This window comes from Monomorium pharaonis, unplaced genomic scaffold (assembly GCF_013373865.1).
Source record: "Monomorium pharaonis isolate MP-MQ-018 unplaced genomic scaffold, ASM1337386v2 scaffold_314, whole genome shotgun sequence".
NCBI lineage: Eukaryota > Metazoa > Arthropoda > Insecta > Hymenoptera > Formicidae > Monomorium > Monomorium pharaonis.
Genome location: NW_023415598.1, coordinates 1,483 through 20,711, shown reverse-complemented (window position 1 = coordinate 20,711; position 19,229 = coordinate 1,483). Strand labels below are relative to the sequence as shown.

At 33.9% G+C, this 19,229-nt stretch overlaps 4 protein-coding genes and 1 pseudogene across 5 annotated transcripts; 2 read left to right on the top strand and 3 right to left on the bottom strand.

Moving 5' to 3' along the window:
- The first annotated feature begins 125 nt into the window (after window positions 1–125).
- Window positions 126–2,681, top strand: LOC118648241 (death-associated protein 1-like). The gene is made up of 3 exons (XM_036294555.1): window positions 126–364; window positions 608–707; window positions 2,444–2,681. Exons 1-3 carry the CDS (start codon window positions 313–315, stop codon window positions 2,601–2,603), a joined length of 312 nt encoding a protein of 103 aa, XP_036150448.1. The 5' UTR covers window positions 126–312; the 3' UTR covers window positions 2,604–2,681.
- A 1,021-nt stretch (window positions 2,682–3,702) lies between these two features.
- On the bottom strand, window positions 3,703–5,154 carry LOC105834224 (MICOS complex subunit MIC13). 2 transcript variants are annotated; one of them, XM_012676541.3, is made up of 3 exons: window positions 4,996–5,154; window positions 4,728–4,887; window positions 3,703–4,076 (listed from the first exon to the last, which is right to left on the bottom strand). In XM_012676541.3, the coding sequence occupies exons 1-3, from the start codon at window positions 5,007–5,009 to the stop codon at window positions 3,891–3,893; spliced, it is 360 nt and encodes a 119-aa protein (XP_012531995.1). In that variant the 5' UTR covers window positions 5,010–5,154; the 3' UTR covers window positions 3,703–3,890. The 2 variants fall into 2 exon arrangements, with proteins under 2 accessions (XP_012531995.1, XP_012531994.1); XM_012676540.3 differs by having other exon boundaries at window positions 4,954–5,148.
- Window positions 5,155–5,547: 393 nt separating this feature from the next.
- On the top strand, window positions 5,548–8,371 carry LOC118648243 (annotated as a pseudogene).
- Window positions 8,372–11,502: 3,131 nt separating this feature from the next.
- Window positions 11,503–15,057, bottom strand: LOC118648245 (tight junction protein ZO-1-like). Its single transcript, XM_036294558.1, has 4 exons — window positions 14,661–15,057; window positions 13,112–13,287; window positions 12,127–12,276; window positions 11,503–11,847 (listed from the first exon to the last, which is right to left on the bottom strand). The coding sequence occupies exons 1-4, from the start codon at window positions 15,055–15,057 to the stop codon at window positions 11,728–11,730; spliced, it is 843 nt and encodes a 280-aa protein (XP_036150451.1). The 3' UTR covers window positions 11,503–11,727.
- Window positions 15,058–15,146: 89 nt separating this feature from the next.
- Window positions 15,147–18,611, bottom strand: LOC118648240 (tyrosine-protein phosphatase non-receptor type 13-like; the record flags this gene model as incomplete). Its single annotated transcript, XM_036294554.1, has 4 exons — window positions 15,147–15,277; window positions 15,694–15,860; window positions 17,053–17,378; window positions 18,435–18,611. Coding segments are annotated over 4 exons (801 nt in total), but the record flags the coding sequence as incomplete, so codon positions are not given.
- Between the last annotated feature and the right edge of the window lie 618 nt (window positions 18,612–19,229).

The following is a 19,229-nucleotide window of genomic DNA, read 5'->3' as shown; positions in this document are numbered from 1 at the left end:
TGCTTGTCGTGTATATATTCGAGACAAGGTACCGCGGAGAGAGAGGAATATAAATGCAGCATGTGTGTGGTGTAAGCCTTCTCTCCTCCCCGCCCATGTTTTCACATTCGGCAGCGGCGCGAGGAGTGCGACGCACACGAAGGCGCGTCGTTGAATTCCGCTATCGGCAGCGAGGGAGAGACGGAGAGAAAGAGAAAGAGCCAGAGCCAGTGTCGTGTCGTGTTGCGGTGGCAGTGTTTAGCGGCGGCAGCATATTGTCAACGGGAATTCGTGTTAGCGAGGCTTGTGGGTCGACGTGAGAACGACGACGAGATGTCGAGCGGTGCGGACGAGTGCAAGCTGAAGGGCGGTCATCCCCCGGCAGGTTAGTCTTAATAAATTAACCCTTTTCCACGTTCCTCGTCGCGGAAACTGCGCGGGAAGACAACGGATGGTTGTTAAGCCGCGGTTTGCAGTGACGTATCCATCTGTCGATCTCGCGCGATCCGATTTCCAAGGTCGGCCTTTCTTTGTCCGGAATTTCGTCGCGCTCTCCTAATGCCGGCTCCGTACAGTCCGTACGTCTCTCTATCTTTCTCTTTTATCTCGCCTTTTTTTTTCTTTTCAGTTAAGGCGGGCGGCATGAGAATAACGCAGCATAAGACGCCGAAGGAGGAACGCGAAACAAAACCTAGCAAAGACGTCGAGGAGAGCAAGCCGTCGAGCAGGTGACGTAGATCGCTGCCAATCTCCGTATTCGCGTATTTGTCGCGCAAAATGCGCTAAAACGCGTCGTTCTCTACGACGCGGATTTGATAATTAGCGGCTTCTCGCGTGGCATCGAAAGCAAGGATGGCAGCTCGCTGCACAGGGCCGGTTTTTAGGAGGGACGGACAGGGGACCCCCATAAATAAATCATAATATGATATTTAAGATTAAGATGTGTATAATTAATTTCGATATTTTGAGAAAACATTCTGATACTTTATATAGATGTTGTCTATTTTATAATTGTTATTAAATTTTACCAAATGTCACTTAATTTTAAAATACTCATTTTCTTACGTTACTGGCTCTAGATTAAAAACCCACCATAATTAAGAATTCTTTCTTATTTTACGTCTACTTTATAGATTGCAAGATGTTAGAATAAACTTATGCTATTAAAAAAAAATATAAATGTTATTTTGCTGTCAAAATTTTAATAAGACTAGAATTTTATTGGAATAAAACTGGAATAAGTATAAATTAACATACTATTTTATATAAGTATTAATAAATGTTAAAAATTTTAAGTACTAATTAGATGTGTTTTAATACACGAAAATAAACGAAACAAAGCATAAAATGATTGATAAATGACACATATTTCTTTTGTAATTACGATCTTTTATTATCCCTATAAATTTTTGTAGCTATATAGATTCTATTATTACTTATATTCCTATTCATTTGCATAATTATTTTCCTCCGCAATTACAAAATTGACTCTGCCCACATATAGTCCGATCAGTGCTATATCAACCATATGGCACAACATCTTTCTTTTTTATATTCTTAGATACGAAGTAAAAGAATTACAAGACATAAAAATTGGCGCGACTTATTCGATTAATCCATTCCTGCGCTAATTCTGATGATAAGTACAATTATCGGCGCTCCGCATTTACATAACACAATGTTGTGCAATCAAAAATAAACGTGAGTTATATCTGAAAAAAACATTTACACGGAAGAGTGAAATTATGCTTGTATAAAGCGTCAGATCGATTTAAGTACAATTTAATGACCACACAGATTCTTAAAAAATTCTCCTGAGCTTGCAATAATAAATAAAATAATTTTCTTATGTTCTGCATTGAAAAACATGTAACATATGTTCTCGAGATAACTTTCTAATTTAATCGCTCTGTTTGCAGCCGATAACGATATATCGTGTCATTTGTAGAAATGTTTACTTAACAAAGTATGTATACCTTTATTTATCCGATATTAAACAGTCGTAATAATTATCAATGCTTCATATCGATATTGCATATGACAAAAAATCGAGAAGACAAAACTGTCTCTAATCTTTTTATATAAGTAACTTTAGAATAGCGTTTCTTAATTTAATGAAAAAATTAGTTTTTTTTTTAATACGGAAAAATATGATTGCGACAATAACTTTATTGATGACTTTATTGATGAAGGTTCTAAAATATAAAAAAATCTTACAAATTAACATAGAGAGAATAGTAAAAGCCCATTGTCTTAAAAAAAGGAAAATACAAAATTGTTTCGAAAATTTTTCCAGACTAAGAACACTATTCTAGAATTATTTTTAATCATTATTAATGTTTTCAAGTGCATTTTTGAACATATCATGTATTCGAGGGTAAAAATTGACGCAAAGTATTTATGATAATGTATCTTGTCTTCAGTCATGCGTGGAAAATAAGAAAAGGAATTCTGACATTTGCAGTCCGCCGAAGACGATAATGATCAGCGGCGCTCCGGCCAAAGGAAATGCTGATTTTCCACCAGAAGCTGTGCAACACTTCCACGAGAAACCTACACCGACGCACGACGCACGGCCGGCGCATTGTTCGCGTCCCATTATCATTCAACAGCCCAGGAAGTGAGCCGTATTTTGCGAGTTATGTACTTTGCTGATGGACTTTGATCCACAGTGTCATCCGTTGAATTTACGAAAAAGAAAATTATAATTATGCAAATATATATGGGAGATAGGTATATATTATATATAAGCGTACATAAAATGTTTTTAAAAGGATTAAAATCGACGAATTTGGACTTCGCGCCGCGGCGATCGATTCTTTAACCGACGAATAATCAGATCTTTTTTCTTACAAGGAAATTTCAAAGAAAGAGAAAGCAATCGGAATAAATTTGCAATTGCGAATGTTAAGAGATCGGCGAATTGATCTCCATTTAGGAGACCATTAAAGAACGGGCAGGACCCGCATAAATCGGTTTAAAGGATCGAGGAAGCTTGATTTCTTATAAAAGAGATATATCACGAGATATATACTATACTGTTGTTAAAAGGAAAGAGAAGAAATTTATTTTTGACGTCACGAGACTCCTTGTATCGGCATTTGAGATTTCATGTACAAGTTTTTGAGAGCATGAATCGTTATCGCACATTTTATCTTCTCATCTTATAGTTCCTTTTATACTAGACACGTTTGCTACAATTACTTCATTATGAGTATTGATAGTAACGGTACTGTCATTGTTTTTGGGGACCAGTACGTATTGTGACTCATAATGAATTCTTTCGCATTACAGACTTTTTATTTTACTTTTTTTGTATTTGACCATAGCATAGAAATCAGATGCATCAGTGTCACTTTGAATTTCACAGGGAATCGAGACATCTCGTTAACGTGAGTTAACGTTAATACATTAATGTTAACATATGTTAACGTAAATTAATGTGCAAATGTTGAACGAGATTCACAGTTGACGATAATTTGTATAACATTGAGAAGGAATAAACATTCATATATGTACATAACTATAGGCTGTGTCTTAATTCTTTTTTTGTGTTGAAATTATATAAAGTATCTGGACTAAAAAAGGACCATTAAATTTATTTAATTTCTTTAACTAATAGCTTTTTTGTAGTTTTTAACAAAATAAATTAATATTAATGTAGCGTAGCCGAATTTATATTTATTAATAAATAAATTATTAATGCAAAAACTGATTCGACTATTCTGTAACAAATATATTTATTGAACATATAATAAGTTAATAAGAAAAACTCTCAATAAAGAGCTATTAATATAGTGTATAGATATTTAAATTAACATAATAGGAGTGAAGCTAGTAATAGTTCAATGATACTCAATGATAATATGTTTCTAAATCACCTAAAATCCACAATATAGAATCAGAAAACGCTATTGATTTTTTTCTGATACACTTTGTTGTTCGATATAATTCTGCATAGTTTCCGAAATGCTCTGCACGCCATTGGTCACATAGGTTGGAGTTTCAGATAAGAATTTCATACTCGCTATGATTCCCTTATTCCATGACGACTTGATGGAGTTGGAGATGTCATTGGTACTTGGCAATGGTGGTAGCTGTTGGGGTGACAATTTAAGAATCTGATTTTTTAAATTAATTTTTAAATAAATCCAGTAAAAATATTAAAACAGGGAATAATGTAAAAGCTAATATTGTATCAAATAAAAAAATAATAAATATTAATATGAGCAAAATTAATAAATTTTTATTCTGTAAGACTTTATAGTACTGATCTTAATTCTGATCTTAGTACTGATATAAAATTGATAATTTATAAAAATCTAAACCAATAATGTTCAACCCTTTTTAAACTGAGAACGATAATACATTTTCAGAAAAATTGGCAGAATTGTGAGGGTTGCATAATGTTTATTTCGCTAGCATACATACAGAATAAAATATAAAGAATAGTGTAATATAATAAACAGATAAAATTTTATGTCAAAGAAATTATCATTCAAGAAATTATCTTCATATTTTTGGCTGTAAGCTAGTGAATCGCAAAAATTACAGCAGATGCACATTACTGGTCTAGGTTATGAATATTTCTAAATATCATTAAATTATATTATAAATAAATATCACTCGATGACGATAGCGTTCCAGAATTAATGAGTGGAAATCATTTGAATGAAATCAAACGATTATGTTTAGCTTTAAGGATGCTGAAGCTAAATATTATATGTGAAAGCTGGAATAAGACTCACCTCGTTGATGATCTCCTTAGGGATGTTGTCCTTGACGTAAGGCGCGACATTGTTGTAGAGTCTGCCGTACAGCTGTACGCTGTCCTCGGACTTGGACCACAGACCCTGCTGAATGCTGTAGTAGACGACACCGCCTACGAGGGTGGCCTTGATGGCGAATCTGCGGGATCATAACCTCTCGTCGTGATTCGATTTCAATTTGTGAGAGAGTGCAGCATGCAAATACCGTGACAGTGTGTTTTCCCTACTCCTCAGTGAATGTACTAACCGCACGATGCCCATTATTCAATCGGAAATCACTTCGACAAAGGTGAACTCGATCCGAAAACACCTCCAATTGAATTCGCCGTCTGTCAAGAGACTTACGTTGACTTACGTAAAGCCCGCCGGAGTCAGAGCCAATTTGTTTACTAGTGCCATCTAAAATTTAGATTTCAAACTTTGTTTATTTCCTCTCTCTCTTTTCTTTTCTCTCTCTTTTTACTTGCACTTTTCTGCACTCGGTTTATAGTTTATCTTTTTCAAATTAAACAGATTAAGATTTGTGTAAACATATGTAAACAATATATAAATAATTTATGTGATCTTGAAATGTACGTTACAATTCTCCTTATTTCATTTTTAAAGAGAGAGAGAGAGAGAGAGAGAGGAGGAGAGAGAGAGAGAGAGAGAGAAAGAGCTGTATAATGCAGTTGCAAAGAAAGAATTCATTGAACGGATTCCATTCTTCTCTTCGTAGCTGCACTCAAAATGAAATAAACATATGATTAAACATCAACAAGAAAAAGAGAGAAGATGAAAAGTTTACCCCCAACAAAGAACAGACCTTTCGGTATTGTTGGCATTATTGTGTACACACTTCACCGCGATGACTTACTGACGATATCATTTCATTTCTTTCATCTCTTTTCTATTAAAACCTCGTTTTACTAATCGCGGCTTGGATTGTAGAAGTAATGATGCAGAATTCGATGACATTGAATTCTTTGTCCTGATCTCGAAACTCACGATTTACAATGTGGTCGACGGAATACGTGGAGCTCAAGGTACCAGAAAACGATTTATCTTAACGAAAAGGGAATGAATTTGAATGAAATGAATGAAAAAAGTGATGAGGTAAATCATGCAATATCTTTTTATTATTGCAGCGTATCGACGAGTTATTACAATGTGGGATATGCTATGAGTACATGGACACTAGTGTAATAACTTCCTGCTCCCACAGTTGTAAGTAATTCTGTTGAAAAAATCACTGCTATTATAATTTTATTTATACTTATTTATATTATCTTATATTTTTAGATTGTTCCTTGTGCATTAGAAAGTATTCTACATATAAGACCCAATGTCCCGATCTGTTCTGAGGAAACCTTTGAGAAAGATTTGAGGAAAAACAAGCTTTTGGATGAGATTATCATTCAGTATTGAATTTTAAGAAAACACGGTAAGAAGTTTTGTCGTGAAAAGTTGTCGACTGCAAGATCTGGAATTTTGCAATTGGAAACAGTTTGCTCCGCAAACAATTTTGAGTGCAAGGAAGAGCCAGATGTTCTCGATGCAATTGAGACATTGCCCCAGGAATTTGATAGTCCGATACTCACAGCTAATATCACACCTCGTAAACGAAAGGATTATCAGCAGGACATATCCACTCCTAGTACCAGTGCAGATCTTAAACTACCATCAATGTTTACACCAAAGAATAGAAAGGGTTTTCAAAGAGAAGAAAATTGTCAGGTGGTTACATGTCCAGTGTGCAAAGTGGAAGTGTCCGAAATTCATATAAATAGGCATTTGGATGATTGCTTGAAAAGAGACAATACAAAGGATCAACCTAAGAAGTAAGGATTTTCTTGTATTATTCTCTCAAATTTGGGAAAAAAATACTACAATCTAATTGTTACAATCTATTCTATATAATTACTACAATCTATATAACTATTTTAATGTTGAAATATCTTTTTTAAATATTTGTTTATTTCCAGAAGTGAACCGAAACGTAAGCCACTGCCAAAGTTAGTGTTAAGTTTAATGAAAGATAATGTCATACGAAAAAGACTGAAAGAATTGGGCTTGTCGTCTCAAGGAGATAGAAAAACATTGGAAAGTAGGCTGCAGAAATACACAGTTCTTTACAATGCAGAGTGTGATAGAACGTATCCAAGACCTGTTTCAGAATTAATAAGCAGTGTGAAGAGGAAGAGAATTTGGAGAAGAAAGTGCAGAAGCCATCAAATGTAAATACATCATATTATACATATCAGTTTCTCGCCACTTGACGCGTTCTAGAATTTTTTTAGATATATTAAATTTTTTACAGAAATTGAATGTCAATAGAAATACAGAACACAATATTATAGAGCAGCAGAGAAAAAAGTATTGTAAGTATTCTTAAATTGCGAGTTATTGGAATATCAATCAAAATATAAATACTTAATTTTTCTTGTTTTATTTTAGTGTCTACAAATAAGGACAGTTTTAACCAATTAATTACAAGAATAAAACATGACAATAAGCTACAAAAAATATCTGTTAGACGCAACATATTAAACAAAGAAAATTCTGATATTTTATATAATGATCGAGTTGCAGAAACGATTCAACTATTAAAGATGAACAGAGAACTGATTTTGTACCACTGAAATCTGCCAATTATGTTGAAGATTCAGATTCGAACGCGTCTTGTCCCTTGCAAATGTATTCTAGTGAAGATCCGATGAATTTTCTAACTGTTGAATTAAATGCTTCATCTAATGATTCCATCACTCAATGTACTTCTGATCATGATACTTCAAATCAATTATATAAAACTAATTCAGATTTATTTAATTCTGGTACAAAACTAGGAAAATATAAAGATTGAAAAACTGTCTTCTGAAAATGTTTTAATACATGAAGAAATAACTTTTAATAATCAACCAAGACAGTGTGATGTTGTGGAGACTGAAATAGATCTTGACACCAAAAAATCTGAAACTATTAAAATGGGAACAGAGAATGAAGAACAAATTAAGTCATCTGAGAGGAATAGAAGTAACACGAAGTACAACTCTGACAAATGTGTTGCATATTTTGAATCTAGAGATAGGCAGAAAGAATTAAACAATTGAAGATATAAATTTAATTGTAGAAGATATTGAGCATTTTGTAGAAGACAATGACCATATTGACATGCAGGATATTTATGGTAACTAGTCTTGATATTTAAAAACCTAAAATTTTTGAAAATTCCCTTGTATTATATAGAAAAATTGCTATTTTAATTTTTGGTTTAAAATTTTTATAGATAGATCAAATCAGTTAAATAAAACGATGGAAGAGTTTGCTGCCGGTGTAGCACAAAATTCGAAAAAGAAAACGTGAAAAGCGTTGGATAAAGATCTAACAACTTCAGTTTTTCGCAAACGGGATGTGTGAAATAGCATTCATGTTAAGCGACGAGGAAAAAGTTGCAGATAGAACAATAAATGCTAGAAAATCAGCCCGTCTTGGTCTTAGCGAGGCTAAGGGATTTAACAATGAAACGTTCAGCAAAATTGCGTGGGATGAGGAAAATCACAAAGTGAGAAGGAGGAGTCGCAGGTAATTCGTACGAATAATATACGCAATTTTGAGAGGAATCTGTTAGATTAAGAAATAAATGAGTAATGACACTAAAAATTAAAAAGATGAAATTAATTTTCACTCAGAATTAAAATAACTGAATCATTGAATTAAATGAAATTTTATATATCTTATTGAGCATCATAAAATGTAAAAATAAGAAAATATTAGACTAAGCAATCTTTTGCATATTCAATTGTTGTATATAGTTTTGTACTCATGGTGCCTTTGATATAAAACAGAATTGTAATATTTATTTTTAAGGCATAATAAGAATAAAAAATATTGAAAAAAGAAAATAAAAGTGTAATATATATATAAACTCTTTTTATTATATTAATATTTGCATTTTCTAATTATGGCTGAATTGATTACAACAATGTAATAAAATGGAATAAAAAATATGTTAGAATTCGATATAATTACAATATTTCCTATTCATATACAATATTTTGCTACGTCATTATTACATGCTTGATAGGGAAGATACAAAAATCTTTATCAAAGAAACAATTAAAATTTTATTGAATATATACATATCATACTATATCAAACGGGAAAAGGAGAAACAATTGGCGCAAATTTCGATAAAAACTTGCATATTTTGAATGTACATTCATAGATACTAACAATAATTTAATAAGCTTAACATAATGTCAAAATATAGCTGCCCCATCTCTAACAATTGGTTACACAGTAAAATATTTGTCTTTGATATTACACAACTTTGATATTAATACAACTTTGGTATCGATTTATACAATTGTACAGTTAACTTTATATATACATACCGTGCAATTTGCATGATGAATTGTCTAAGTTCGTAAATTTACAGCGCTAACGTTCTAAACAGAACGACTATCACATTCATACATATGTTCTCATCTATAATTCTTACTTAACGTTATTGCACTGTTATAGACCGTTAAGCATTATATCGTGTCGACACCTCTTTCCTTGTTGCGTGCATTATATCGCAGAAACGAAACTTTCTACGGTTCGAGAAGCGTCGTTCATGTAATAGTGTAAATGGTTCGTGTACTTTAAACAAGCTACTGTCTCTAATTGTTGTATCTAATATTCCATTAGCCGTTTAAGAATAATCAATTATTTCTTTTGTGATCTTTTGACGTTATACGATTGAGGAGATACACACACATACGATTAGGAAACACACACGTTTTCGGGCATAAAATAGCTGTTTCCTTAAACAGATTCACGCAATTAATAGTAGTCTGTTCCGCTGTGGTATGGCATCACGCGAGGGTAGTTACTCGAACGTTGATACATCCCTCAAGTATTTTACACAAGCGATTTTTAGTTTTTATCCCATGCGTAATTGTCTACTGACTCTCTCAGGGAAAATTGAAGTATTTTATATATATATATATATATACATACGAGACATTATATCTTACAAGCAGTAGTCACAATTAATTTATCGTCAGATTTTCGTCAGCGACTCATTCACGATTCGTTCGTTCTTGGCGCTTACGATAGATTGTCTTTTGATTCGCTAAGAGACCGGATATAATAGCCTCTAAAGAAGTTAGATATTAATACGGCGGAAAAGACTGCCTTCGCCGCAAAAAAGGCCAATTGTCACCTACTATTTATTTAATCCCTCTCAGTTAACAAGTTAAATTTATTACATTATTTAAAAATTTCATCAGTTTAAAGGGAAATTCCTGAAAATAGATTATCTCTTCCGCTTGAGGAAACTCGAGCTTCTTTTATCACACGCTTTAATTACGAATATTAATTATTGTAAATTCTCATCTAATCACAATTGGACGAAGTAGTTAAAGCCGAAATGTAAGCTGGCTGCCTCACACAATGGATTATTTCATGTGAAAACTTATTTTTAGCGCGCGGTGCGAGACGAGTAAAATTAATTAATCCACATTTTTTTTGTTCACACGGGTTCACGGTCATAGACAAGCTCTTCGAATTATATTTTCTAAATCTAAAATACAAATACAGTATTTACACGTTTAATGTTTTGTACAATAGCGCAGTTTTATTTTCGAAGAATTTGAAAGAAAGAATTGTCATGTTTTCGGAAAAATATAAAATCTAATTTTATTTTTTAAGTTGAACTATTTTAAATATATCAAGAAAAAATTAATGTTATATCCTTAGCGAAAATTCAGTTACAGATACTTCCGCTATTTAAATTTCTATCTCCCATAGAATTCTGTATTCCTTTCTTGTTTGGAATAAATATTGATGGAATATGCACATAACTTACAAGGATATGTAAGATATATACTACAAGTTTCTAGACGAGTTTTTCTATCCATACACGTTCGTGAGGATATTTAAAAGAATATCTTTTTACAGCTATATACAACATGTATCGTGCGCACAATTTCGTAAAAAAAAAAATTAAAGTCCGTTTTCCCGATGGATAATTGATAATTTCCGTTTCCGACTGAACAACACGACCACATCTCATTTCGCAATTTATATCTAACTTTGATTAATGCTTTTTGATTTTCAAATTCGTTTAAAGGACGTATTAATCATAAGAGGATGTCACTCGAACATTACATCGCAAACTATCAAGAATACCACTAACGAGCGCCGATAGTTGGAGATCGAAGAGATTCAAATTTACAGGAGAGCAATTCAATTATCCTATAATTAATGCGCAATCTGTCACGGTCAGCATGTCGGGCGTTCTTTTGGGATAAATCATAATCGCGTTATCGCGTGTTCTAGTGGAACCTACAATCGTAAATAATATTGATTAATATTCGCGGATTACGTTATAGGATTGGCTGATTCATGCGCGAAATCGGAACAGCGAAGTGTGCGATGTCGTGGAACACCTTAATTTCACATCTCTGACGTTTCTTCCGAAGAATCCCGCAAGAACAAAGTGACTCTTTATCTTTGGACATTCGTCAGGGATATTATCTGGATGGCATCTATGCGAATATTTCTCGACGGCAGTCTTTTGTAATCGATCGGGTCGCGGATGACCCCTTTTGCGGTCGGAAGCGCCCGCACTGTCTTTCACATAAAGCGAGATTATCTTCCGAAGACGCTTCTTCGTTCGGATGATCTTCGTCATTGACAGTGGCCGGGGATTTACTCTTTCTTCCGACGTCGAGGATCCACCTATTCATGATACTTCTTATTGTACTTTCTTCGTTTATAATCTTTATTTTATTCCTTAATAATTATTCTTTTTCCCTACTTATTTCTATGATCTCTCATTATTCAAAACTTAATGAACGTTTTGTTGAGAAAAACCAGTGTCTTTTCTTGGTTAAACTTTCTTCACGCTGGATTCATGTCTAAACGAAACCTGCTGTTGCTGATAAAGAATAATATCGTTCGGATCATCTCACCTTCGGCTTCTTTGTTTCGATCACGCACTGGACTAGTGTCACGTTATATTATCCTGTTTAGATTTTCTCATCACCGTGATACCTATAGAGCCGCGTATCTTGCGTAATAGATCTATTATATCGGCTGTTGACATGTGTTCCACACTTTCTTCATTAACCTAGGCAGAAAAGAGATTACATTTAATTTTATAATAAAAAAACAACCTCAAATAAAGTTCTTTCTATATTAATCCCTTTAATTAACATTACATGTTTCATAAATATTATGTATTAAAAATATAAATCTCTCAAGTTTGTGGTCGAAGTTGTACAAGCAGATAATTAATATTATTTTATCATTAAAATATTTAAATCTCAACAATTTTATGAAATACGTAAGATACTTATAGAGGAAAGATTAAAAAAAGCGAAACATAGGTTTGGTGTGCGAGACTCACCATCAATAACACATCGCCCTGCTTGAGCCTGCCATCCTTTGCCGCGACACTATCGGGATGCACAACCGATATCACCGTACGATTTCCTTCCGGCTGTAAACTAAAGCCCAGTCGACTATTCCACCCACGCGTCAGCTCCACCATGAACACCTGCAACAACGAGAGCGGATTGCGCAACATTATGACGTTGATATGCTTGTGCTTTTCGATAATCACGTATTCCAATATTAAAATTAATTAAAGCAACTAACAAAACGTTTATCGGATATTAAATCTTTTTTTTACATTTTAATAAAATTCGCGAAATTGGGATCTATCAATCTCTCTTGAGATCTATCAATCCGGATCAAATAATGCAGGACTGGAAAATTCAAAGAAGTGGAAAAAATCATGGTAAATTTCGGTTTTTATTATCGGATTTTACTCAATGGAATAATAACGACTAATGTAAAAATATATAATTATATCCAAAAAGATATTTTTGTTTTTAATCATTATGATTCAAAGAAAAAATGAAATCAATAATAACGAATAATAATAATAAAATTTTTTAATGTTAAAATGTTTTAATTTATTAAATACTTTTTTCAACAAAACTTTAGAAATATGAATGTGACTAAAATTTATATTAATTTAATTATATTAATGTTAGTTTAATCAGAAAAACATAATAAAAGAATGAAAAATTTTATTTACATAAATTATTTTGTATTTATTATTCAACATCTTATAATAAAAAATTAATTATTTGCTACGTCGATTTCAAATCTATTACTGATTTTATCTTAGATAAAACTTAAATTGGAAAAGCCTCAATTGACCGCGCTATCTCATTGTTTTTATTTATTTGATCGAAAAAATCAATTTTTGCCAATTTTTTTCAAAAAATGTTGATTTTTCACATTGACATGGACTTTACAAAAATGTGGATTTTTTCCAATCCTGAAATAATGTTTGAATATGGAAGTGATGTCGGTAGACTCACCTCACTGCCTTGTTCAAAGTTCTCGTTGCGAGCGACCGAATCCGTGGTGTCTCTCCCGTCCTCTTCCTGATCGTGCTCTATGTCCTGATCTACCTCGTCGTTTGGAGCGAACATTACGCCCTTCCACTTCAATAGCCCTTTGCTACCACCCGGGTCGTCCGTTCCCAAAATCTTCCCTGCGCAACGCGACAAAAAATCGAGTTCATCGAGTTAGAAGTAACGTAAAGCATTGACATATCCGCGAATGTTTCGTTACTTTCGTAACGATGTGACCGTTATCTTATCGGTCTCTCCCTCTGACGCGCTGATTTGATTACAGTGATAGCACGTAAAGTAGACTGCGTGTATTAGAGTTGATTTTAACAATTACAGAACCCATTTATGTAATCTTTTTGAATCAATATAGAAATGAAGCTATAGAACTCATGAGCTGTTATATAGCTTAATATTTGATTACAATATCAGTCATTAGAAATGAAGTTTATATGTTGATAATGATAATAGTATATATAATAATGAATATATCAATAAGATAATCAAAAAATTAAAAAATGATTAAAAATTAAAATTTAAAATATATAAAAATTGATTTTTGAATTATCTAATTGATTGAACAAAAAAATTTGATCGTGAATACTTGAATTTTGATCCTGAAGCCAGCTTTAAAGAAAAAACAACAAAAAATCTGGCTAATGATTGATGTAGAGAAAATAATTTTATTTTGTTGCAGTTTTAGGTAAATCACTTTTAAGTTTAAATAAGTAAACGGAATAAATTTTTGTATAAATATTTATTCAAATGTTACTAATATATGCAAAAAGTTAATTTAATTTAATTCATAATGTTACTTTCTCGTCAAATTTGCAATTAAATATGAAAAAACGCGATTTTACCTAAGAATAGAAAATTAAATGATTTGAACCAAAACAGAATTTGTTCGAATTTTACACAGATACTCAAATATAGATAATAGAACAATGTATAAAATTTTATAATTTTTAATAATACTTTGTGTGAAATGTGACATATTTTTACAGTTAATTTAAGATATAATATATGCTTTTATTATGTGTTTTGAATTTAAGTCAGTTTAGAGATAAACTCTTCATAAATATTAAATTGTATTTATAAATTTATAGAGTGGAAATATATATATATATATATATATATATATATATATATATATAGAGAGAGGAGAGAGAGAGAGGAGAGAGAGAGAGAGAGAGAGACACACACAAAGCACCGGCTCAGATAATCATATTATTAAATCTATGATTTGTTTACTCTAAATATTAGAACTAAATCGCATGTCGGTGAATAAAATTTTGAATTGAATTGAAATGTTATTTTTTTCTAAGTCGATCCAATATTATCATATCATTTATATATCACGAGGTTAATTAAGAATTGCACGAAGCATCAAAACAAAAATGCTCAAGTGCTAAGAGGCTGATTCAGATATCGAAAGTAAGAAGCACCATTAATCAATCAAGGTTCGATCTCATTAATCTATCCGCAGACGGGCAACAACAAAACATAAAATAATTACCCGGGATGTCCTGGTCGCTCGAGTGAGTGAGTGGCCTTGCTCTTGGTTCCAGCCGGATCGCTGCCGGCGCTGCCGCAGGCCGGATTGGCGCTCTGATAAGCTGGATTTTGTAGCTGAAGGCGGTACTGGTGCTGCTGGTGGACGAGAGCACCGGCGGCATTGAGGCTGGCTCGGACGGCAGATTATTGTCGTGCTCGTCGCTCGAAAGCACCGTAACACTCCTGTCGTCGTCGTAGCTCGGTTCAGCCAGTCGACCGCGTTCCGCCTCGGCGAGGATCACGTCGCTATCCGGAGGATATTCGCCGTCGGAGTCAACGCTGCAAAACTGGAAATGCGGTTTACCCTGCGGTGCCGACAAATCGAGGAAACGAGGCCTGGCTACGGCACTGTTCGACATTGACTTCGACTTGACGTTGCCGTCGTCGTCGTCGTCGTCGTCGTCGTAGACGTCGTCGTCGTGGATAACGTAGAGTGCCGGTGGATCGATTATGTCGGTCGCAGGTGTGTTCGCCTGGGAATGGTGATTTGCGTCCTGACGGAGCACTGGTCCGAGTCTGACGTGGTCTCCGCTTGGCTGGCCGTCGACGACGTCGTTTGCAGTTTGCTCTCGGGAGTTTCTGCGGCACGGAGAACGTTTGTCGTGAAGCGAGACAGTGATTTTGTCACGAAGAGACCCGCCGCGAGGTTCTATCGTCGAGGATTGTCCAAATCCCTCGCGACTCGAGATAATTCCGAGAGACAGCTCGGCGCTGAATGTTCTGTCGTCGCTTTATTACATCACCGGAAACTTTCGGAAGTAATAACTGATGTTGCTAATCCTTCCGCGTACAGAGTTTCGAGAAGTATACCTTACAGATTAATTAATCACTTTTGGAAAAATTTAGAATTATAGAATGGATAAGTTATCAAAGTTCTCATCATTTTGTCGATTGCTCATAATTGTTTTTTTAACTTGAACAATTATACATGTTTTATTAGCTTTAACAGCCCATTTGTCTTATAACTCTGTCTGTGTAAGCTGCTAAACATTTACCTTGATCGGTTTCGGCAGTGGGAGTACGCGTGCCAAGTCGACGTAGCCTTCGGGGCGAATTGCATGATGCACCAGGTGACTGTTGCTTGCAACTACTGGATCCGCTCGATGTACCGGGCGACAGCTTCCGGACTGCCAAGTCACACAACATATCCACAGCTTCTTGTCTAAATGGGAAAATAATATGGCACACAATGTGCTATAATATATGGAAGATCATGAGACCGGATTTTAATCGAAAATTATTATATCAGCAAATGACTTACAATAATAAAACGCGATCGTCCGCGATCAACGAATATTTTTTATTAACAGGAAAGAATAAATTGACTCCATATGCGATTCAGTTATTGTAGTTTACTTTATTAAAGAAACGGGTTGCACGTCATACAAAAGCGTAAAGAAATACCATAGATAAAATCGAAATCAGATTTGCTATCAAATATTCTTTTATAGATCAACCGATAAGTAGAATCAACAACGAAAAAAAAGCAAAATTTAGATCTCTATACTGAAATTTCTTTTCTTAATATGTCTGAAATTGTTATATTATATTCCACTTATTCAATTTTTCTTCGGTCATTTTTCCCAATATGTTCATCTCTAATAACGATTTTAAAAATTCAAATTGTCAAAAAGTTTAATTGTTAAATCTCAGAATTCCAGGGCCATTCTTCAAATGCGATTACTAGTAATTTCCTAATTTATAAAATTAAATTCTTCAAAAACAAAATCTCGCACAAAAAGAATTTACAATTTACATTTTATTTTTTTATTACAATCGCCGTCTTTTCAATTATAAGTAGGTACCGTCAGTTACAATACACATTCTGTAAAGAACGATCATTTAAAAATATTCCTCCTGTAACTTTCATTTGGTATATTACGTAACTTTCAGCCGCAATTAATTTCACGCAACATAATATAAACATTGTTTCCAATAGTTAATGAAGAGGGAAGAAAAAGATACTGAGAAGAATGTGAAGTCATACAAAATTATCATTTACTTATAATTAATTATTAATAGTATTATGCCCGCGAGTTGAGTTTGAGCGAGGATTGAATTATCGACCAGAAGAAGTTTCCGAAAGATGTTTTCTAGACAACAAACTAGTCAGCTTTGAAGACAAACCATATTCTATGTTTTACAAATTATTATTATATTTGTTAAAGTCTGATTAAAGAGCCTTTTTCTTAAAAGTTACACTTACAGAGTGTTTCCTTTATTTTCGTGCGAAAATGTACGAGCGGGAACGTGAATAGTGTGCACGAGTGTGCAAGGAATTCGATCCTCGGGTGTGTAATAATACCATAATATTAACGAAATGAGTGATCCTCAATCGTCGAATCAAAATGTACCTCAAGCTCGTTCGTGGCGGACGGAGAGGATGGTCGGGTTCGGTAGGCGAGAGCGCTGAGACAGGAGTCTGCGCCAGATCTCGGTACAGCCGCAGTTTTACCGTCGGCCCGCATTGTCGTAGCAGCTGGACCGCTTCCTCGTGGCTCATCGGCGATAGCGGTGCACCATCCACCGCGACGATTTTGTCACCCGGTCGGATTCTGCCGTCGCTGAGCGCTGGTTCTCGAACTAGTGCACGTACATAGTGACCCAAGGCACTGCTGTCCGCCTTTCTGAGGGTAAAACCAAGGCTGCCACCGACCTTTGTCATCTCGATGTCAAACTCCTGCAAGCAGAAGTCGCATTTGCTATTATCTAACATTATCTTAAACTCTGTAATTAATAAAAGAAAATTCAGGAAAGTTACCAATACCCCATAGGTCTTCTAAATCGGAACCTTCTTATTTCTCGAAAACTAAATATTGTACTATATTAATATGATAAAGACACAATCTGCTTGGATAATTGGATAATAAAGGAGTAAAAATCTGTAGTTTATGAGTTTTTTTTACATAAAATCTGCTAAAAATGGATTCTTTGAAAACAAGAATAAAATCAATACGCAACGAACGTATTTGCGCTATTGTTTATGAGTATTACTTCAAGAATTGATGTTAAAGTTTCTCTCTGGGAGAATCAAACATTAGAATTAATATTCAATGCGTATATGAGATATTTCAGGCTTATCGTTTTACTTAATCATAATTATAGTTTGAAGGAAGACCGCACTACGATAATGAATTAAGTTTCAGAAACTAAACCTCTATTTTAGATGCTTTATAATTCACATTGGTATTTTTCATTACTATTGGAGCCATTAATGAATCATTTATTCAAGTTGATTGTATATGTTTCTCCGGGGATTGCTATGTGGAGCCAAGTATCGCTTGTGAATAATTATTTATCTGTATATTACCGTGAGGAATTAAACACTGCAATTACTTTCATCAAAACGGATATTACTCCCTATGTATAATATACAAAATTAATATCTCTTTATTAAAATTTATATTTATTATTACATTATCAATAAATGTGTAACAATCATAGATCACAATGTGATAAAATATACGTTGAATTAAACTCTTAATATAATAATCTCAATAATATAATTATCTATACAAATAATTTACGAATAATTAAATTCTTTCTTTGTATATAAAACAGTGGTACTTTATCTTTATCTATATAATTATTTGAGGAATTAAATGCTTTAATATAGATTTTATTAAACGTGATCTAATACTCTTTTTATTATCTATTTGTTTATTTATTACACAGAAACAACGGTGCGACAATTGTTTATATATTCAAAGTGTTGTTTAGATGGAGCGTTACTTACACCGCAGGGTTCGATCTGCAAAGGCGGTAGAGGGTTGAGTAAACGTAACGGTGGTGGCGGCTCTCGCCTTGCTGGGGGTGGTGGCGGTGCACCGGGTGGTGTGACATTAATCTCCAGGAAGCCGACACACACCAGCTCGACCGTGCTGGGCGTCGTACGCAGAACTTCGAGAGCCTCCTGCAACAAGTAGTATCGAAATAAGATTATGCGCGGGCTCTCCCGCAACACAAAGATAATGCTTTCAAAGTCATCGCCCCGGCCTCATCTTCTTTAGAAGCGTTATAGTTTCAGGTGGCCCGAAAAGCCGAGACGATAATAGGCTGTGTTTCCTGACAATTTGCAACAGGAACAAAACGGAATGACGACATGCGTTGAGAAGTAAAACTTAATAATGTTATTTTATTTGATTAATATTAATTTACTTAATTAATGTAAGGTATCTGTACCTAATATGGTTCTTACTCAATTTGGATCAGTCCCATTTCCCAATAATTACACAATAAATCAAATAACGCTAATGTATCGCTCAAAAAGCCGATATATTTATGCCAGGTAACTGGTCAATATTTGTTTTCTGTTTGTAATTACACTTATTCAAATTGTGCTCTTCTAAAATTTCAGAGGCAAGTTTTTGCTTTGTATAACTATTATGTAACAATTATAAATATCTCTAATTTATATTATAGCTCTTTATTATATTTTTCAGCACTATATATTTACTTTACATTTTTTTTAGAAATATTTGATTTATAATTAAAAAAGAAAAACTCTTTGTATGATAAAACCATTATGGCC